Genomic DNA, 23,159 nt, shown 5'->3' with positions numbered 1-23,159 from the left:
CGAGAGTAAGGAGTCCTCAGTTGTCTGCGTGGATTAGTTTAGTGCCCTTAAACTTTATATCGAAAAACTATACATTCACAAGAAAGAAAAAAAAAACTTTTGTTACCATATGCGTTGATTTGATATTTGAGCACTGTACATGGGAGGCTTTGTACAGCTGGTTTACTCACACTGTGGCAGAATGGCCCATCAAGCCCCCGTAGTGAGGACACATGCTTTGGGTAATCAGCTCTGAAAAGACCAGACTGTCTGACGATGAACTTACTCTGCAACATTCACCGAGAGGAAGATACAAGATGCAGACTGTAGGGCCTTTTAATAAAGACAAGAGGGTTAGCTACTCCCCTTAAAAACAACAAGGTGCCGCCTGACATATGCAGAACAAAGGCCTGATTGTTCCTCCACCAGGGCATGATGGAAACAGTAGCCTCCGCATCACTTTGTTAGTCTGTCACTTTAATAGCCGCTCCCACTGTTCTCACTGTGTGCTACGTGTGTGTGCACGAGATGAGGGTGTGTATGGGCCTGCAATAGTCGAGAGTGTGGGTGTTGATTCAAGTTTGCTCATCCATGGCTTAGGATACACAGAGGATATCGCCGACTACTGGGTTTGGCACTGTACCACTTGTTATTAAGTATCCGTTCATCAGGCGGAACCCCACAGGCGCGAGCGCGGCCTCAGAAGGCGTTATGTAAGAGTGAGTTTGGCTTAGTTATTCCCTTCTGTGTCTCCAACCGCCCCATCTTTCTCCGGGTTTTTCTCGTAATAAGAGCAAGCTCTCGCTGTGAAGGGAAATGCAGCCAACTGGAATGTATTTATGCACATAACACACTGCTTAATGTAGTGCTGCAATGTAAATCCAGAGCTTGAGCCAGGTTGCACAGAAAATTACACTTTTTTTCCGAGGCAGTTTTTCACCCACTGGGAAACAAACCTCGTTCCTGTTCTTTGTTCTGCACTTTACCTTAAAGGGCAGGTCCATTATTTTTTTGTTTTTTTAGGTTTTTATATCATTCTGTAGCTTCTCAGTGGTGTTTCTTATACAAATTTTGGTCAAAGTATGTATGTTTTAGTGTCAAAATAAACAAATATACATCCAGTCAGTGTATTAACTTTTCATACGGTAACTTAGATGGCGGTCGGCACGCTCCCTGTTTGGAGAAGCAGACCGGAGTATCGACACAGTCGCAAATCAATGTACTGCAATGTACTGGACGCCACATTAGTTTGGATCCGAAAGTCACACAATAACACAAACAAACTAACCAATCGATGCAGCAACTCCTGTGTTCTGCGAGGTAAAATGATGGTTTTGTTAATGGAGTCTGGTCTGGTTTTGATGACCACAACATAATGGCTTCAGTTCCCCATCAGAAAGGGCTGTCTGATGGCGAGGTAAAGCTGTGAAAATATTCTAATTATAGCATACACTTAAACTGATATTGATTTTTTTTTAGGTGGCTGAAATAAATTTTTCTGCTGCTCCCGTCCACAGACGCTTTACCTCGCCGTCAGACAGCCCGTTCTGACAGTAACTGAAGCCTTTATATCGGACCAGACTCAATTCACAAAACAGTCAATTTACCTTGCAGAACGTGTTAGTATACATGCCACCCTTCAAAAAATCAGAACCAACCCTTTCAGTTATTTCCAAACTTAGCCCAGCTAGTTTGGACTCAGCCAGTGCTAGCGTTCACATTATTCATAACCTTATTGATTAGCTTCGATTGGCTTACTTTGGAAACCTACGTCACTGCCTTTTGCAATGGCTGAGTGGGCGCTTCCATTTGAAAAAAACAGAGCAGAACACATATGGACCCGTCCTTTAATGTACTCTTCCTCTTCCCGTTTGATCGCAGGTATAGCCTTTTGTTTGTTGGAGAGTTACAGGTCACACGCTGCCAGAGCTTTCTGATTGGTTTCGGAGAATCTCCGAATGTGTTCCCTTCCAATCCTTCCTCGGTCCCCACGGGGCTAGCGACGAGCTCAGCAGAGTGTGAAGGCTTGAGGGGCCTTTAGCTTTAGTTCCTTCATCTGTGAAGGTTATCTCTGAAAGGCTTTGGTTGCAACTTACAAATATATCCCCTCTAGGTCATGTCTTATAGGAGTCTTGGTTCTGGTACCTCAGTGGGTAATCTCTTTAAGGGGGCCCCACTCTCCTGGAGAGAGAGTGAGTTTCTCGCCGGGTAAGCTGTGAATATGTGAAAGGCCCCGGCGCCCATGTGATCAGAGCGCTGTGAGACACCCCGAGTCCTGTGGTGTCAAGCCCAGTCTCCAGCCGTGGCACCTATATCCCCAGGCAAATCACGGCAGCTGGAATTCACCCGCCCCAACCTCCTCGCTGTCAGAGAAGCACACACATGCACACACACACACACACACACGCACACACACACACGTATATGTACCCCTCACACACCGGGGGAGCAGGCAGGCATGGAGCTGGTCCCGGATTTTATCGGAGGTGACAGCTCCTCACACTTCAGTGTTTGGATCACCTCAAGTAGCTGGGCTATGAGGGGAAATGAGCACTGCTCCACTACAAAGTCCAGATTTAGATTGACTGAGCTTGTCCTCGGGCCTGTGGGCTGCTGCTGCTGCTGTACTGCTCCTCCGCCTGACAGAACACCCACTACTGCTGCGAGGGACTGGTGTGTGTGTGTGTGTGTGTGTGTGTGTGTGTGTGTGTGTTTGTGCGTACTGTACATGTGCGCATGTGTGTGTGTGACTTGGTATAGCCTACTTTGAAGAGTCAGAGAGAGTGGGGGAACGAGAGCGATGTGTCAGGTTTGGTTAGAATTGAGGGTGGCATCAGAATATGCTCGGCACTAATATGGCACCAGTATCTCTGTCCCCGTCTCTGCTTTCTGTCACTTAGTTGCCATTCTCTCCCCGCCCTTGACAGTGTCTCTTTGGATTATGTGATTGGACTTAGCGCTCGGAGCATCCCGTCATCCCTCCGCGACACAGCCTCTCCCATAAGTCTCTCCTTTTTTCTGCCCTGTCTCCGTCCCCTCCTTTCTCCTGTAATACACTTGATGTCTGTTTAAAAAAAGCCCGGCGAAAGCTGTGTCTGTTCTGCTGTCAGAGGATCATTGACAGCACTAATGCCACTTGTCCTTGCCTCATTTGGTGAGAGGTGACACCTAGCCGCGGCCCCGCCACATTCATCAAGTGGCAGCAGGAGCGCAGTGACATCAGAGCAGAGCAAGCCACAGGGCTGTGGGCTGCCCTCTCCCTGGACGGCAACAAGAAAGCACTGCCGGACATCTTGGATTCATCCTCTGAGCTGCATAGAGGGCACATGGCTGCTTTTTCAGGATTCTAGTTAAATGTAGTTTCTGTAAATTATTTATTACCTTTGCTTAACTTACACTGTTCATACTGTAGAATCAATACGTATCATACTTGCAACTTCTTAGTAGCAGCAGCACAGTGCAAGATATTGTACAAGTGGGACACTGTAGCAAGTTCTCAACTCCAAAATGAATCTGTCTGTATTATCTAGTAGGGGGGTGAATCACAAGTTTCATCACGATACGATATTGTATCGATTCTTTGGACAACAATACAATATTTGCTGATATCACAAATACGATTTTGATTCAGTTCAGGGGCCTGCGATTGATATGAGATGATATCATATGACTATTTAAACCTGCAGCAGGCAGAAAGCTTTTGGCAAAAATTCCATAGTAACCTTTCAGCATATTGTAATTCAAGTGTTCTGAGAAAATTGACTTATGCACCTCCTCATAGCTCTGTTTTGAGGCTTTAAAAAAATCTTTGGCCAATCACAGGTCATTTCAGAGAGAGAGCGTTCCTATTGGCTGCGCTCCAGCTGGTGGGCGGTGCTTGGTATTTCCTCAATTGCTTTCAACATGACTGCCAGGTCACAAACTTTCTCATTTTACAGCTAAACAGTACACTACCAGATGTTTCTGAAAACATTTTATACAAGAAATATGCTTTACAGTAACAGAATATTGATTCATATTTGATCAGCGCTGCCTAGTTTGACCGTTGACCAGCAGGACAGCAGGCTCCAGCTCGGCTCTGATTGGTTGTTTCCTTCGGTCTGTGAAATCTTGTAGATGCCATTAGGAGCACCGGAGGACACAGAGGCATACGATTTTTTTCCTGTCTCGTGCACTACTGTCAGGATATAGTGACCGTTTCATAAAAATAACTTTATTTAGTCATTTTTGCTCCATTTCTACCCACTGCTGCTTTAACACAATCAGTTACATTTATATCAACTCACAAAAAGCAACTGAATTATGATTTGACAGTTTTCTCAAATATTTAAATGAAAAACTCTATCCTATATATTCTTTTAATAAAAATATTAAATATAAAGTAGGAATTTCAAAATAAAAGCATATCCTAAAGATGACGATATTTATCGATGTTTTCACTTTGCATCGATGATATTGGATCATTGATCATTGAATCGATATATTGATCCAGATCGATGTATCATTACACCCATAATATCTAGTGTGTTTTATTAGCCTATTACATGCAGATACGCAAATGCCATGCCTGCTGATAATTGAATAATTGCCTGCTGTGATAGGTCAGTGTGTGTGTCTGTGTGCGTAGGTGGCTGTGAGCTTGTTACTGTCAGGACTCTGTCTGCCCTGAGGCCATGCTGGTCTTTCTCTTGAACAAGATGCTCATCCTTCCCAGCAACACCACTCGTCCCCTACAGTTCAGTGCTGCCATTTAAAGCTCCCCTGTGGAGGTTTTGTACAGTAGTAAACAAACATGGTTTAGTTTGCATTGAACGTTTCTTACTGAAACTTATCGTCTGCATCCTTGAGGTTTAATGAACGCATTGGATGCTGTTTACTACCTCGTGAAATGTTACGCCTTGTTTTGAATGTCGTGAAACTAGGGCTGTCAAAGTTTACGTGATAATAACGCAACTTGTGATTTTTAGGTTGTAGCAGTTGTAAAGCTAGAATGAAGATACTGGTATCATATGAAAAAAGAAAACCTATGGAATCCATTGGTACCAACCATGTCATAGTAGCTTGTCGCGTAGGAGGCTAAATAAAGCTCCAAACTTACACTAAATTTTGGCGAGGAAAAACTGGCATGGCCATTTTCAAAGGGGTCCCTTGACCTCTGACCTCAAGATATGTGAATGAAAATGGGTTCTATGGGTACCCACGAGTCTCCCCTTTAAAGACATGCCCAGTTTATGATAATCACATGCAGTTTGGTGCAAGTCAATGTCAAGTCAGCACACTGACACACTGACAGCTGTTGTTGCCTGTTGGGCTGCAGTTTGCCATGTTATGATTTGAGCATATTTCGTATGCTAAATGCAGTACCTGTGAGGGTTTCTGAACAATATTTGACATTGTTTTGTGTTGTTAATTGATTTCCAATAATACATATATACATACATTTGCATAAAGCAGCATATTTGTCCACTCCCATGTTGATAAGAATATTAAATACTTGACAAATACTTAAAAAATATGTGATTAATTTGCGATTAATCGCGATGAACTATGGACAATCATGCCATTAATCGCAATATTTTAATCGATTCACAGCCCTACTTGAAAGCTGCACTGGTATCATTCTTTGGTTATATCAGTTTGTGGATCCCCTCTGAGGGTGTCTCCCCACAGGTTAGAAACATCTATAACTCCAACACTAATTATATATGTGAATATGGCCCAAATATGTGATCAAGAAGTTACTGACTGGTGAATGCCAAGTTTGTCTGTCTGTCACTGAAATATTACAAGAGATACAGTACAAATTAGGGCTGCGCAATTTTGAGAAAATATCTAATTGGGATTATTTTCACTGATATTGCAATTGCGATATGATTTTGGATGTTAGAGGGGATGTTATTTTTTACATAATTATTTTCATTTTCATTGAAAAAAATATTCAAATGATTATGGTGTGATTTTTGCAGGGATCTGTATCAAACAAAGATGTTTTCTGAAGTCTGTATAATATGATGTGTAGGCCAGGACATCTCTGCAGCACAATAATATTTAATTTAAAATGGTATATTGACACACATTCACCTTTAACAAATAAAGTGCCATATTGTGATTTAGATTAAATTTAGATTAATTGTGCAGCCCAAGTAATCCAGTCTGAAAAGATATTTTTTTTCTCCATTTTTCCTCAATGTTTTCCTCGTTATTTATAAATACAAGCATGACCCACAACTCACCTGACTCTCTCTCTCTCACTGTTTTTAGGGGTATTCGCCAAGTGTCGCTACGTTTACTATGGCAAGCACTCGGAAGGCAACAGATTCATCCGAAACGACCAACTCTGATGGACAGCCGGTCAGGTATGAAGAGGGACATGAGTGACAAGGGCAGTTAACAGAAGGAAAAGAAGATCAAATCAATCTCTTTATTTCTTAAAACCACTGGTGATATTTGAGTCACCTGATCTCCCACTGGAAAAAAATGTAAACTTCTTCAAAAGAGTTTGTTATGCAATAGGGGTGTAACGATCCATCGATCTGGATCGATATATCGATTGAATGATCAACGATCCACTATCATCGATGCAAAGTGAAAACATCGATACATATCATTTTCAAGATGTGCCTTTATTTTGAAATTACCATGGCACGTCTGTTTCACCATCTCCGGCCGAGCGAACCCAAATTCTAAACATCCAAACAGAGGCAGCGGCGCTTCGGTTATGCATTCCGCAAGGATGTCCACACAGACATGAGCTGACATGGAATCATGACAAGGGAACGACCGGCGTTAGCAAGCTGTGCTGGCGGCATAACGTTGAAATCTATTTTTCTTCGTTTCATTAAAAATAATAGATGGTCAAATCACATTTGAGTTGCCTTTTGGGCATTGATATAAATGTAACTGATTTTGTTAAATGGCCATATGATATAGTCTCATATTGTTCGCAGGCCCTTGAATTGAATCATATTGAAATCGTATCATGGCAGACTTTGTGATATCTGCGAATATTGTATTGATGTCCAAAGAATCGATACAATATGGTATCGTGATGAAACTAGTGATTTATACTCCCATTATGCAAGGGGGAATGTTTTTTTTTTTTTTTTAAAGTTCGTAATCCAGCCCCATACTAGCGGCCTCTTCTGCTGAGCTGGGTCTGCTTGTGCCTCCTTGCTTCCAGCTCACAGTCAGAGTCAGAGTCAGAGTTGACACTCCCACTGACATGATTGCCTCTAAGCATCAGCAACCGCACAACGCCAGAGACACACACACACACACACACACACACACACACACACACACACACACACACACACGGGGGCAGTCTCTGTCTCTGTCTCTCTCTTTCATTTTCTTACACACAGTCAGTGACAAACACACCCATCCAATTGCATCCTTTTCTTTGACAGCCATGATGGATCACCCGTCCGCTGCCGCCACTAATCAAGGGTGAAAGGGGTGACGGTCACACACCTGGGGCCTGACATGAACTCATCTCTCTCTCTCTTTTATACACACACACACACACACACACACACTCTATCACACACATAACTGCTGTTTAAATCATTAAATCTTCGGCTATACTTTCCGCAAGGGCGGTCGCACGGCCATGAGCTGACGTGGAATCGTGACAAGGAAACATTTGTATTCTTTATATTATTTTGTATTATTTGTGGGGGTTTCTCCTCACGGCAAAACCAACATTTTCAAAGCTCCTCAAAGTTCTTCATTTTCTCTGCCCATCCGCGTAGTTGGAAAATTTTGATGTGCACAGACTGGCAAAAACCTGCCGCACGGAACCCACCCACGAAGAGCTGCGTCTAATAGTGTGACGTCACTACGGCCGCGCGGACACTCATGACTCTCGCGGTTGGGGCAAGCATGAATCACGCTTAATACATTTTACAGAGTTTGACAGAACAAGGATTTTCAAAGATTTTCAGTCAAAACTTGAGGCATGACCAGTTTATCTTGTTTAGTTTGTGGCACACTGCAGAACGCCTTTCCTTCTTTTCTTTGAATGAATTTTATTGAATGAATTTTATAATTGTGTCTCTTAGAAAAGAAAGAAAAGTCAGGCTTATATATATCTGATATCTGAGCAATGACTCGGTCAGTTTCTGTTGTAAGTGTATATGTTAGCACACTGGTTCCCAACCTGGGGGTCCCAGTCCCCACTATGGTTCGCCAAAGCTTGACAGGGAGTTGCAAGGCCTTATTGATTTTAAGGGGTGTAAGACAACTTTTTTTTTAAAATATACAGTTGCCCTATATCTCAGCACTTCATTCATTTCTGTGAAGAAAACTAAATTAAATTGTTGTATTCAAATTGTGGATTATTATTTAAGATATAACAGGATAAGGCCATGGTGAAGACCTGAACACAAGCTGTATTCACAGAGCCTTCCCTCTCTGCTAAACAGACTCGACCTGCATTAGTACGCACTTAAAACAACCAAAGAGCTAATGGAACAACGGCCAAGCATCTGTCAAAAAGAAGCCTATTAAGTATTATGATCGTTAAAGATTAAAAAAATACAGAGAATCATATTAAAAGTTCCTAAAAATAACAGGAAAACACATCTCTGATGTAATATTCACAGGAAATAATCAGCTCAAAATTCATCCAAATCGCTCGTTTTACTTCCTGCAGTTATTGCGTTTACTATTTGGGTTTATTGTGCAGTTTATCAGTTGTTCTGTACTGTTATTGTTATGTATTCAATATAATATGAAATATCCATAATACATGTCACTCCGTTTACTCAATGATAGAAAAGGGGTCCCTTAAGGAAAAAGGTTGGGATCCACTGTGTTAGCACATGTGTACAGATGTGTCAAATGCAGCTTTTAATGTCAAAACGTTCCAATACCAGCTTTAATGAAAAACAGAGTTGTAACCAAGTACAGTATGCATACCAGGTATTTTGTTATGTATTATTGTGCCATGTTGTTGTGTCTTTTTTCCCCACTGTGTGTCTTCGACCAGTTCATTGTTGCATTGTGATGCAATGAAAACAAAGTCTAAATTTATATATATCTTCAGAAAATTGCATCTTATAGAATATTGTCAAATGCACTGTTTTTTAAAAATGTTTACATTTTATAATACGTGTATGATCACCGTGGTTTTACAGTGCACTTGTAATGTGTTTATTATGATTTGAATGTCTTATCACGACAAGCTACAGGTAGAATAAATGTAGCAAAAGATAAATGCCTCTATCTTTTAGCATCTTAGGTGAAGTTTTCCAGGCAACCCTCCAATCTGAAAATGTAACATGAATGATGTGATATCACTGATCTGATATAAAGTTGTATTAGCTGGATGTCTACAAGTGATTAAAGGGGTTGAACTAATATGTGTCTCTTGTCAAATTGCTGCAGAGCTTAAGGTACTCCTGGTTCCTTCACATTAATTCTTTCTGCCACCATGATACACCGTTTTCTTAATGATCAAATGGCCATTACATTAATATTAATATTTCCCTGTATAAAGCCTATAGAGCCAAAAGTGGTTAAAAATCTGTCCCTGATTGACATCTCAGGTCAGGACATGAGGCTTGATTATGTCACCTTCTGCTTTTAGAGATGAAGTAGCTGGATAAACCTGATGAGATTGAGAGGAGAGACTTGCTGTACATGTATTTGGGATTTGAAAGAAGCCATGTTGAGCTTCAGTCCCGCACGTCAATCATCTACAGACCCATGAAGGAAAGGTCAGAGATGGCCTCATGCAATGTTTGCTCACCATGTCTGTTTATTTCTTATTTCTATTAGCTTATAGAGTATGCGTGCTCGCTTGCCTGAGCGTATACACCACTTCCTACAGGACTGTGTGACCATATTCCAGCTGACATGCCGTTCAGGAGCCTGGTCACTAGTGCCGGCGTTTCAAAATGACAAGGTTTATTTGTCTGTGTTTTGATATGCTCAGAGGAAACTGGGGCTGACAGCCGGAGGAGGTAGGAAGAGCGGAGCCACAACAAGTTCCCCCCCGCACGACACAAAATGTCATCCTTCCCCTGGCTGCGGCGTGCGCCCAGCCATCCTGCTGAAAAGAGCAGACATTTAAAACTTTGTGACATGTGTCACAGGCACTGCCATTGAGCCAGTGCCACTGACGGAGCTGGAATTGACAGGCCCCGAGCCACCGGAGCTGGCTGGGGGACACACCGAGTTTGGTGTGTGTCACTTCCTATCCTCGTCAGGGACGTATCCCGAGCTGCCACACCAACACAAACTGCATTATGGGATGGGCGGGGAGTGCCAGAGCAGGTTGACATATGCTTGACGTGTGCCTTTGTGCATGCGAGGGGATGAATGAATGGGATGCCTGGCATCGCGGACAGTAGATTAATTAAGGTGTGAGCCACAGCCGTCTACCTGTAGGCGATGCCCTCCTTGACCCTCAGCTCCGTCACCGCTGCTGCTGCTACTTGGGAACTTCCTGGCTGAACAAATGGCACGCCACTTCATCAGAGCAGATCAGTGACATTCTGCTATAGTAGCCCTGCAGGCTCCTCTACTAGCCACAGTGTGTGTGTGTGTGTGTGTGTCTGTGTATGTGCGCTCAAAAAGGTTTAACTCTGTACCTACATATTTTCTGTGTGTATCCATGCTTGAGTGAGCCACAGCTGGATGTCTGCACATCTGTGGTGCATTTTTGCTGTTGTCTTTAATTTGTTTGTAATATCTTAGAAATGAAATGCGAGCGTGACGGTGTAAACACTGTAAAAACAAATACTACACATTTGAAACCTGTGTTTTGTAAAAGTCAAAATTGTAATTTGATTTCATTATAATCATGTTTTGAGTGTGTCGTTCATTCACACTGGAAAAGTGACAAAAGTAACAATACTCCAAATACCACACATGCTGATACATAATATCTGACTATATGATCATTAATGAGGATTGTTTTTTATTTATTTATATTTCGGCAACTGTATACGCTGTTTTTTAATGGTGCTGCTGTTTCTAGGCTGTATTGAATGTTTGTAAGGTGTAGGCATCTCATTGGTAGTTTAATTGTTGTTATTTTTTAGTTTGCTTGTTTTTTCCTTTGTTTTTTGTTAATTTTTTGACTTGTCATTTGTTGGTATTACTGTCATTAGCGGTTTAATTGTTGTTAATTTGTTGTTTCTTGTAGTTTGCTGGGGGTTTTTTTCGTTTGTTTTTTATCCCTTTTAAACTTGTTGTCATTTGTTGGTATTGTTGTCATTAGTAGTTTTATTGATTGTTTTTCTTTTGTTCCCTTTTTGCTTTGGATTTTAATGACATATTTGTTTTTACATTGTGATGTAGTATTTTTGTACAGACCCCAAAAAGAGTAGTTTCTACCGTTGTAGTAACTAATGGGGATTCTGGGTAAATCAGTAAATAGTCAAAGATGTTAAATATGCTTGATTTTTGAGTGTGCTGTTGATGGACACGGTTGTCCCACAATGCATACATAAGGAAACGGTCAACCTACTTGTAAAATTGCAAAAATGCAGACAATGGCAACACTGCAGTAGGAAAAATTGCTGTTATCTTTGGAAATATTTAAAAGTAAAAGTCTTGTTTAATTTCTTGTTAGTACACAATGGTAAAGAAAAAGTTTAAATTGTATATATAGTGCATACTCTTTACTGAAATACACAATATTTTCAGATTTTGGATATGTTAAAATGTATTTACATACTGTATAGTCTCTGAGCTTCATATTACATTGGTGGCACACTACAGCACAATTCACCTCCCCAAAAGGCACACTAGTGTGTGAGTCACTGTCAAAGGAACTAAGGACCAATCACCCCGTCACTACGCATCAGCCCACAGCCTGTTGACTGATTGGCATGAGCTAATGCAAATTTACAAGGAGGCAGAAGGAGAAAAAAAGGGACTTGTCTTTATGAGTGACAACTGGCCACTGATAGCAGAGCAGCAAACAGGACGGGGTGAGATTTAGATTTAACTGTGCCCCTGGCTCTAGAAACCTCTCCCTCCCTCCTTCCTTCTCTTCCTCTCTATGTGTTTGACATACAAACTCCTTCCCTCCTGCACCTGAAGACATTTGGCAGCACACTGCTGTCTCACTTGATCCAGAGAAGCCAAAGGGGGGGAAGAGTGGCCCTTATTTCCGGGCCTGGTCTTAGATGAGTAACATTTGTCATTCAGGGTTGTGCTGTAGTAATTAGCTTGTCAGTGGGCACCAGGCTGAGCTGGCTCTTTCTGCTAAGAAAGATGGACAGACTGACACAGGAGCTGACAGCCAGTCGATAATGTGGCAATTAATGTCATAAATAATTCCACTGCCAATTATATCAAAATGGACTGTTCTTTCACAGGGCCTGGTACTCCCTTATCATTTCCTCTGATAAGGGGAACAACCGTCTTCACCCCCCACCCCCCTATAATTACGGGGCTTTTTATATGGAAATACAAAATGGCCTCACTCTCCCCACATGTTTATAGTGCAGGGGTGAAAGGTAGAAAGAGGGAGACACGGACAATAAGTGTAACATGCTAATGATTCTGTGTTTTGTGCCCTTTACCTCGGGGATTTCAACGGGTCATGGAACAAGACCTTGAGGCATTCCAAATGTCATTGGCGTGTACGAAAGAAAAAACTTGATTTCAAAATACAGACAATTATGTGAGAGAGATCGATCGGAGCTGATATTCTAAAGGTTGCAAAAGCTTAACCAACAGTGAGAATATTGATCCTGATGCCCCATCACTCGGTGGGAAAAATTATATCCATTCTCCGTCTTCATAAGATGCAGGTCAATCAATCGCAGCAGGTGAGAATACGCGATGAGCTGGAATCAACAAGGGTTCGCTGAATAGTAAATGTGCCGTATATTGAAGGGAAATAAAACAGGAAAAGTGGGAATCTGCTTTGAAATGCTTATTATCCGCCGCCTCGGCCTGTTTCCACGGGCTCATTTGTCTCGACAAGTGACTCAGTCACTGCGAATGGTCCCCATCAGCCTGACACTAAACTCTTCCTGTGAAATGTATGAGCAAATAAAGTGAGCTCAGCACATGTAAAGCCCTCCTAATGCATTGTAAAACAGCCTTAAACACATCAGATGTATCTTCGGGATGGGAAGGTCGCTCCGATGGTAATATATGGCCCGCGCTGGGAAGTCTCAAGGTCGTGTCAGACTCGCCTACATAATGCATGATTTCCCGTTACTCTTACAGACTCCAATCATGCCTCGCAAGCCTTGAGATGAAAATTTTACTAAGTAAATCAGCCACCTTGCTGGCATTTCTATTACCCCTCTGTGTGCACTGACAGAGAAGATGAATACTGCTAAATAATAACACGTGGTAACAAATCATATTTACTACTCATAGAGAGAGAAGCTGCAGCGGATGTAAAACCGTTAGCTGGGTTTTGTTATTCTTTCATCTTGCCTGTATGGATTTTACTTCGGTTGTTTGTTGTGTGTGTGTGCGTGTGTGTGAATGCGTTCTTTGTACTTTATGGAGATGAGAGTGTCACTCCTCCACTTGTCACTGTCCTCTTGTTAGATTGTGTGCGTAATTATTGTGTCATTTATTGCACGAGAATTGCTTGCTTTGAATAAAGCAGTTAAATGACCCTGTTAGCATAATTAATTTAACCATCCTGAGGGGCTGCAAAGTCGCAGTCTCATGAATATTAATTATTGTCAGTGTCAGTGCTAAATATTGTACAACAACAATGCAACATGTTTTTGTTTTTGAAGTGAAACATTGTTTGATGCGATTTCTTTTTTTTGGAGTGAAATTTTGACTCTTTGTTCCTGAATCACTTTCTCAAAATTTTCTTTTAACAAGAACACATTTACATAGAAGAAACGTGTACAATACTTCCCCAATGGCTGCATGTCCTCAAATGAATATTAAAAGAGACACTTTCTCTTTTATTGCTTCAGCTACATCATTAAAACAGCTACTGTATTCATTTGGCAGACAACATACAGTGATTTATACAGAATGGTATGGCAGAGGACATGCCATGTTGGCATTTTAATGTTTGGCCCCGCAGCTAATATTTAACATGACGCAAATTATCAGCCAATGATTTTACACGCTTGACTTGAACAATCAAACATTTCAAAGGAAATTCCTGGAGTTATTGGCATTTACTTGTTTTCTCGAGCAGGTCCTGAGGGTGGTGGAGATGCTGATTGTGTGCGTGTGTGTTTTTCTGGACATGAACAAGAATCAGAAAAAGCCCTCAGGAGAGACGGGTGATTATCTCACATGAGCAATTCTGTATGACTCCATTGAGGCACGAGAGAATACTTGAACAAACGGCGTACTGTACATGGAGCTAAGTGATGTGTACCTACCGATGATATCACACTCTATCGTGCAACTACATGGCTGCTGCAGTATACTGCCGTTCTGGATCGCCATGGGAAAGCCTATTGGATGTAGAAATTACACTTTGAAACAGACGAGAATATTTCCCATGAATGTCTTTGAACTGTAAACAACGGTCATGCATTTCATATGAATACACACTTTATGGGCCCCGCGGTGATGTGACCTGAGGGAGGAGCGCGTTGCGTGTCAGACTTGGTGGTATTTCCTGCGGCACTCCGATCCTATCTATAGGGGGGGTGGGCCTCCGGAGGGCAGCCTCTGAAACGGCTCGACTTGGCCTTGGCCGTTGACAGTGACATACAGAGGCAGTCGATTTTTTGACACGCGGCTGTGACTAATTGTGAGGAAAAGGTGAGAGAGATCTGTTCTGGGGCCGTTCTTAAAGACATGGAGATCCAGCAAATCTCCCCGGGGCATGGCTTAGCACAAATGAAATCCTTGAATCATGAATACTCTGAAGGTGAGCAGCTATTTACTGCAGCCAATCTTGCTTTTATGGGAGTAATATTGGTGGTCAGTGGTAGGGAGCTCATGTTTTAGGTATGTTTTTGTCCTCTCTCTTTGTGGATACTAGCATTTAAAGGAAGCTTATTGACTTTCATTTGTCTTCTGTAGTGTAGCAACTTGGCTACTTGTAATATGTGAAGTTGATGTAATTCACATAATTATTGTTGGGAAACAGCTGGTTTCAAAAGGGCAGCAAATTTGAGGTACCAACTGGGATCTAACACTGTCTAAAATCGTTGAATTTCTGCAACTATAAAGATAAATACAGACTAAAACACCCTTCACATTAATTAATACATTGGTTCAATACAATGTTAAAGGTGCTATTGATAACATTCAGCCACTAGATGTTGCATTGTCCCTCCCCCGCTCCGTTGCGTTCACTTCACATCAAGTCATTGCCAGGCACTTACCGTCATACTCAGTTTTTCCACACTAACTGATGACCGAGAGATAGCACGTGTTACCAATGACGTTTTACTATTGGCTCACAGGCCTTGTTAGAAGTGGGAACCAAAGGTCAGATATCTTCCACAGAGATAAACAAAATTGTATTTTGGAACTGCCAACATTTTTTAAAAGGTTAATTCACATTCATAATAATTTTTTTCAGGAAAAGCCATACTTTTATTTGACACATTCCTAAAAGCTCTGTGGATGTATTATATTATTATTATTTTTTTAAATATTCATCTACATAAAAATGTTATCAAGAACACCTTTAAGAATTTTTAAAATGAAAAGGAGTCCTTTGATATTACAACAAGACTAAGAATCTACAGTCGTGCTAGCAGCTCTAAGGTTCAAACTCAATATTGGTAGTAAATTAATACATTTGTTTAATACAATATTAAAGGTGCTATTGATAACATTCAGCCACTAGATGTTGCATTCTCCCTCCCCCGGTCCATTGCATTTACTTCACAACAAGCCGTTGCCAGGAACTTAACGTCAAACTCAGCCATTCATCCGTTTTTTTCCACACTAACTGATGTCACAAAGATATTACGTGATACCAACATTGTTATACTATTGACTCACAAGCCACAGAGATAAACAAAACATTCATTTGGACCCGCCAACATTTTTTTAAATGATTAATTCACAATCATAATAAAAGAAATTTCAGCGAAAAGCCATACTTTTATTCAGCACTTCTCTAAAGGCTGTTTTTATATATATCTTTATACATATAGATATATATATAGCTCTGTCGGGCTGTACTTGTTAAATGCGAACATCGACATGTTAAAATAACATGCTCACAATGGCAATGCTAACATGCTGATGCAGGTGTAATGCTTACCATGTTCACCATCTTACTTAGCGTGTTAGCATACTAACATTTGCTGATACAGCAGTCTGATGGGTTTTGAAGGCATTTGATCATAAACCAAAATATTAGACAAACCTCATGGCGGCACTAGACCATGAATGTCTGTACAAGATGTCATGGTAAAAGTTATTTGTCTATGTACGTAGACAGTATAATGTATGTGCTGGAAGTTGTGTGAAAGCAGAGTTGTTCTCTTAATAAACTATACAAATCATTCACCAATTCAAATACGCATATGGTGATTTAATGCCAACAGCAGAAAATATTGAGTTTCTCACAAGAGTTAGTTTGAATGTCCCTGAGCTAAATGGTTTATCGGTTGTTATGCTTCTTCTTCTCAATGTGTGGGTAAAGTTCAGCCGTGAACCTTCGCATTTGGGTATTAGCAATGTTTTTTTTCCTCTGTCTCAGACAGGCTGATAGGCCTAACCTTGTCTGTCTCTCCAAACATATTGATTAGCCTGTGAGAAGAGAGAGGCTATGAGACCGAGTGCAGAGGCTAAACTTGAAGTAATTCACTTCCTACTAATAGCATCCCATTATTTCGCTAAGAGGGGAAAAGTTTTACTCTCTTTTTTTGAAGAAATCATAGTACATTAGTTTGAAAATGGCAGAGCAAAATGTTCTGTTTTTTACCAAATAATTAAATTAATGTCCCCGTATTATTAGCAATATCAGAAAGATGATCGGCAACATGGCAACCTAAGCTGCCTGATTTGAGAACATAATCTAGATTTCACGATAAAGCAACCAGTTACAATGACAGCCTGCTATTGTTTGTGTGTCAGATAGAAAATCCAACCATCAGTGACGGGCTTAGAGAGGAAGATTCACCAACTTTTCCAGAAGAAAACAAATTTCAAATGGCAGTGGCAGGCAGGAAAAAAGAGAAAAGCCAACCTCTGTGCCTTTGTTGTTCTCCTTTAATTCTGTTAATCGCCCCCAGGTAAAGATTAGCTGCTCTTGCCAATTTAATTCAGCCTCAAATGATGCTGCTACAAGGTCACTTTTTCTTTTCTTCCTCTCGTCTTCTGTCTCTTTATTCACCCTCTCCCTCGCCCAACCCCCCCTTCCCATCCCCATCTCCCTCTCCCCTCCATTTCTCTTTTCCGTGAGCAGGATTGAGTTGTCATGTAGTTCTAATAGGCAGCACAGGGAATCATTAGTCCACCTCGGCTCCCTGACTGATGGGTATTTCACTCCAATCATCTGAGTACCGTGCGTGTGTTTGCGTAGGTGTGTGTGTGTGTGTGTGCGTGCGTGTGGAGAGCGGGAGCACCCCCCCCCTCCACCAACACACACACACGCATCCTCAGCTACAGACATCACCATCTCCCCATCCCCCCACCCACCCACCACTGCATTGTGCGCCTACTGCTATTGACGGAGTGTCAGAGCTGAGGGGAGATGTCTTAATCAACTTGGACACACTGGGCATTGATTTGACAAGCTGCTGTAATGACCTTCTTGTTTGCGTAAAGGATCACTGTTTATCTGGGCCACAACTGATGCGCTGAGCATGCCTCATTGTCATGGAAACTATTATCACGGCTGAATTGGGATGGGGCTCAGTCTTTGGATCTCTCTTTTTCTCTCTCTGTCTCCCTCCATCTCTGTCACACGCACAAACACACGGTCTCTTGTATACACATGCAGCCACACGTATTGATATTGATATGTTTGAGGTAACCAGATGTGTGTGTGTGTGTGTGTGTGTGTGTGTGTGTGTGTGTGTGTGTGTGTGTGTGTGTGTGTGTGTGTTTGTGCTTGAATGTGATGTTTAACACTCCCAGTCCAAATCGTCAGGGGTCAAAGGGAAATGCTATAATTGGTGTCAACATCTTTCACATCAATGTTATGGAAATCATTACAGACTGGACGGATTGACTGAGAAGGCTCAATAATCCCAAGACAGTCGTTTCATTTACCTGCCTCCCAGCTCTTTACGAAAATTATTTTTAAACGTTGTAGCTCATTGATTTAGTAATGACCCATAATGACATCTAAAATGAACAGTTTATTCTGAATGGGAAAATGAAGAAGGAAGGACATTTAAATATATGTCCGTATATGTATATAATATATATATATATATATATATATATATAAATACAGTATGTGTATGTATATATTTATGTGTATATATATTAGGGCTGTCTATTGATTGAAATATTTAATTGCGAGTAATTGCATGATTGTCCATAGTTAATCGTGATTAATCACAAATTAATCACACATTTTTTATCCGTTCAAAATGTACCTTTAAGGCAGATTTGTCGTTTTTGAAGTAATTAATACTCTTATTAATACCTGAGTGGACATACATGCTTGCTTCATGTAAATGTATGTATATATTTATTACTGGAAGTCAATTAACAACACAAAACAATGACAAATATTGTCCAGAAACCCTCACAGGTACTGCATTCAGCATAAAGAATATGCTAGAATCATAACATGGCAAACTGCAGCCCAACAGGCAACAACAGCTGTCAGTGTGTCAGTGTGCTGACTTGACTATGACTTGCCCCAAACTGCATGTGATTATCATAAAGTGGGCATATCTTTAAAGGGGAGACTCGTGGGTACTCATAGAACCCATTTTCATTTACATATCTTGAGGTCAGAGGTCAAGGGACCCCTTTGAAAATGGCCATGCCAGTTTTACCCTGCCAAAATTTAGCGTAAGTTTGGATTGATATGAGGATATGTATGATGTGTGTATATATATATGTATATATATATATACTGTAGGTATATAAAGATAAGGCAGACTGTTTTTAGCTAGCTTTCTAGCTTCTAGAAAGGATCTGTTTTACATTTTTATATGATTTTCCTCCTTGATCTGATGTCAGGCCTTATCTTAGAGGCTATGTGACATTGTGACATTGATTTTTTTAAATATGATTTATGATCTTCTATCAGCCAGTGAATGTTTAAAGATGAAGAGAAAGATTGCCTTTGTTTGTTTTCAGGCCCTAGCACATGAACGGTGTTGTGCTCCATCACCTGGCTCATGGCCACAGGCACACCCTGCCGCCGTAAGAAGAAGAAGAAGACACTCTGCTGAGTCGATTTGCAGGGATCTCAGGTTCAGGGTGCTGTCAGCTTCTGTCAGGGCAATCAGCAACACTCAGCCTCCCCTGAATAGCCCGCACAGCAGACGGTAAATATTATTGGCATTCTGACACCCTCTCGCTGCGACCAAGTGTGTAAAATTGTTAATAAGGAACATGATGGGGCCACTGCATGCTGTCGTGAGAATGGAAAAGCTTGCTCTTGTTGGCAATTATCCAAATAACAGGATGAGGCGTCTGAGGACAGGTGATTTAAGTCCTTAGCAGAGTGGTGGAGAGGTTTGTTTTGGCAGGCAGGAAGTGAGGAAAAGTCACCGAGGTCACATGGTAAACATTGTCCTTGTGCTATATCCATCAATACAACTCCTTATAAAATGTACACGGGGACCCTTGTATGCACTGTTTGGACAAATTGCAAAAGACACTGTCCATAGACGAGGCACTTTAACACTTGAGGGCTATTCTACATTATGTATGATAGTCATTTTAACAACAATAAAACAGGTAAAGGTTGTTGGCGTGTCAGCTTTAAGTACGGCTGTGAACGAGCTGCTTGTTTACTGAAATCCACTGTTATTAGTTATTTCTATGCCTCCCCCTGAAAGTCTCAATGTGACACTGCGATAAGGCAAACACTATTCCTCCCCCTTGCATAGAGCACGTAAGTCATTACTTTTAAAGGCGTAGTATCTCCAAGTCGCAGAAGGACACGTTGATAGCAGAATAAAGTACACAATCGTAAACGTTTATGCCAGTGTTTCTCACTGTATGATTACATTTTTATGGTTCATATTCTGATATGGCTTGTTTTTGCTGCCACCGCCAAAGCAATGAGACAGGCCCAGAGGTGGCATTTCTCCTTTGCTTTATGGGGAAGGGGGGGGAGATGCCTAGAGGAGAGTCCTGCTCGGTTTCGTTCGGTAAACACACTGCCAAGCTAAATGGCTGATCAATCAATTTCAGTGGGATCGATCTGCATCAGTTCTGCCTGCATGCACACACCCGGAGCCACTTTATTGTAAATCAATCATTTTGAAAACAACTCACAGAGGGGCCCGTCCTCACTAACAAGCCATCAATTCCAGCTGCCTGTGTAGCACCCTTATCAGGCCACAAATCAACAGCCACACAAACATCTGCTCCATTTCCATCGCTTTCCCCCTCTGCCTCGCTCTGTCTTTTACCCCCGCTCCGTCCCCGCCGCTTGTCGTGTTTTGATGCTGTGTCTGGCGAGGAGAGGAGAGGAGAAGCTGCGAATCTTCACCACACCACTTAAGATAACCCAAGGGTAATAGTGTTTGCACATTTGAGAGAGAAATGAGGACAAATGCCAGGGTAGGTCATACATTCTCCTTCTGACCGGCTGTTTGACGTTGGAGTGTGAAATTGCACACTTCAGCTGAGGGGCGTGGAGGAGGAGGAGGAGGAAGAGGAAGAGGAGGAGGAGGAGCGGGCAGGGCCCAGAGACTTATGAGATGTCCACTGATTTCTAGCTATGAGAGAGGAGTGGGTCGATGTCTGAGAAGTCATCCTGCCTCATCATAACACCTCAGAATTGGTGCAGCTCATGATGTTTGAAGGATTCTCAGGAGATATCTCCGTACCCTTGACACAGGCGACACGGTGTTTAGTACAGTGTATCTAGAAGCAGATTATTTCAGTTGGAAAATTGCTGCGTTACATAAAGGTTAAAAAATGCTTTTACTTTGGCAGTGTTTAATGACATGCTTATCGCCGTCCAGACATGTTAAAAGCTCCAACAGGGGATTACTTTCTCAATATATCATTTGCCAACTGGAATAACTGTATCTGTAAACCCAATCCACATTAAGATGCTACACATCCCGATGTGATGCCCAAACATTCACAGCCCTGACATGACAGCAGAGCGAGATACCTGGTATGATGTCCTTTGCTCATCCGCTGTCACCGTCTCCATGGAGATATACGAGCCAGTGTGGACTGAATGTTATTCGAATGCTATTCCTGCCCATCACCGTGGATCACTGTTGATTGACAGGCTGACAGGTGAAAGTGATGGAGCAGCTAATAGCATGTCAGTAAAAGTAAATCAAGACTAATGCCAGGCTCAATGGATAAGCGGATTGGCGGTGCGACTTGGACCGCAGGGTCACCGACCCGTCCGCATGGTGGGGATTGGTAAAATACAATATACATTTATGTGAGGCTACCCCTGGTGATAGTCAAGGTCAGGCACTGGGTCTATTGAAATTGTACAGTTCCTGGCTATTGTATATACACTGTAAAGTGATGAAGTGACACAAATATGTGTTATGATATTTGATGTGGTTGTCTATCAGAAGTATTGGGTGAATAGTGAGCTATTATCAGTGTTAATCCCAGAGGTGGACAGGAAGTACTCAGATCCGTTACTTAAATGCCCTGCAAACATCAGCTTCTTGCATTCCATCCACCCTTTGCATAGTTTTTTCACTCTCCATTTCTCATTAGACCTGTCAATGAGAAGAACAGCAAAGGAAAAGTGCAATTTCACCGGCTTTGTCGCATCGGTGAGGTTCTCAAACAGCACCAGAGCAGCTGTCATTACGAGCAACTGCTACGCACGGCAATTTATTTTTCATTTTACAGCTAAACCGTGCACTACAGGATGTTTCTGAGGCTAGAAATAGGCATTAGAGTTACAGAATATTGATTCCTAATTGTTCCAGTCCCTAGTTTGACTGTTTGCAGTTGGTGGAGAGGAACTGCGCCGCCTGGCTCTAAAATCTGCGGCCGCCTCGGACTCGTGAGGTTATCGTTGCCCGTGTGTGCATGACGTCAGAGCAATTCGGGATCAAGCATGGATGTATAATCGTGCCTTCAAATGAAACTCGTGAGCTCGTGTTTACAACATGGGAAGTCGTGTACACAATATGCTTGGCGTTCAAGTGGTTAAGTCGTGAAGAACACCGCTGCTAAGCAACGGCAATATTAACGTTACTGTTGGCGTCTAGAAGCCACAGAGGCTAACAATTTAGCAAGCTAGCAAGTAGGTAACATAATGCAGGAAATGCGAAGGCATAATGACAGAGGAAAAAGATGAGGCCGTTGGGAATATCAACATTTTCCTCGGACCTATTATAAAATTACAATATATTCACTTATTATCCACCAAAAAATTAACTTCCATGCCTCCGCCATTTCTGACAACGTCAACAAACACGTCACAACTCGTGAACTCTGAGCTTTTGGAAACTTTCCACTTATGAGGTTGTGAATACCCCAAGAGGTGGGCGTTCATTATATACTCTTCTCGTGAACACGAAAAACACAACCCCATTTGAAGGCACCATAAGTCGGCAAATCTAACCGGCATGCATTGTGCCCCCGATCTTCGTGATTGATTCTGCGCAGGCCTGGCTCATCTGAAACGAGCCTCATAGTGCAGCTTGAAAGGCTCGTTCGAGATGAACTACACCTGGCCTTGAAAGTAGACAGCGGCAGGTGGCGGTGACAAAAAGTTCAGGTCGGAGAGTTTCCAGCCGTTTCCAGCAGCCTTCAAAAGATTTAGAGGAAGTCACAGGAATAGTTACATCCCGTTAGATTCAATCTGTTTACTACTTGTAGTTTGCCGACCACATTCAGATTTATTTATATTTCTTTGCAAATATATAATGTGCATGTATCTGGCATTGGATTCTCTCTTTATTATTTTTATATCTGCCTTATAAATCGCAATGTAATGAGCGCTTGTTTTGATAAGTGCTGTATAAATAACCTTCTTTATTATTATCATCAACCACACAAAATATGTTTTCTAACAGATGAAACCTTCATTGCACAACGTGAGACTAATAGCCTACAATCTAGTAGTGATGTGTCGGTCATGAACGAGCCGGTTCATTGAGCCGGCTCTTTTAAGTGAA

The 23,159-nt window shown here is 41.8% G+C and overlaps 1 protein-coding gene across 3 annotated transcripts in view; it reads left to right on the top strand.

Moving 5' to 3' along the window:
• The window catches only part of lrmda (leucine rich melanocyte differentiation associated), a 346,704-nt gene extending 337,362 nt beyond the window's left edge, over window positions 1-9,342 (top strand). For 2 of the 3 annotated variants that reach the window (XM_074646028.1, XM_074646030.1), the window contains exon 7: window positions 6,241-9,342. In XM_074646028.1, coding sequence (XP_074502129.1) covers window positions 6,241-6,320 — 80 coding nt within the window. In that variant the 3' untranslated portion in view covers window positions 6,321-9,342. The remainder of the gene's footprint in view (window positions 1-6,240) is intronic. The other variant, XM_074646029.1, reaches the window with a different exon arrangement.
• The last annotated feature ends 13,817 nt before the right edge of the window (window positions 9,343-23,159 follow it).

The sequence above is a fragment of the Sebastes fasciatus genome, chromosome 9 (genome assembly GCF_043250625.1).
Source record: "Sebastes fasciatus isolate fSebFas1 chromosome 9, fSebFas1.pri, whole genome shotgun sequence".
Lineage (NCBI taxonomy): Eukaryota > Metazoa > Chordata > Actinopteri > Perciformes > Sebastidae > Sebastes > Sebastes fasciatus.
The sequence above is the reverse complement of the archived record's forward strand: the minus strand, read 5'-3'. Positions and strand labels throughout refer to the sequence as shown.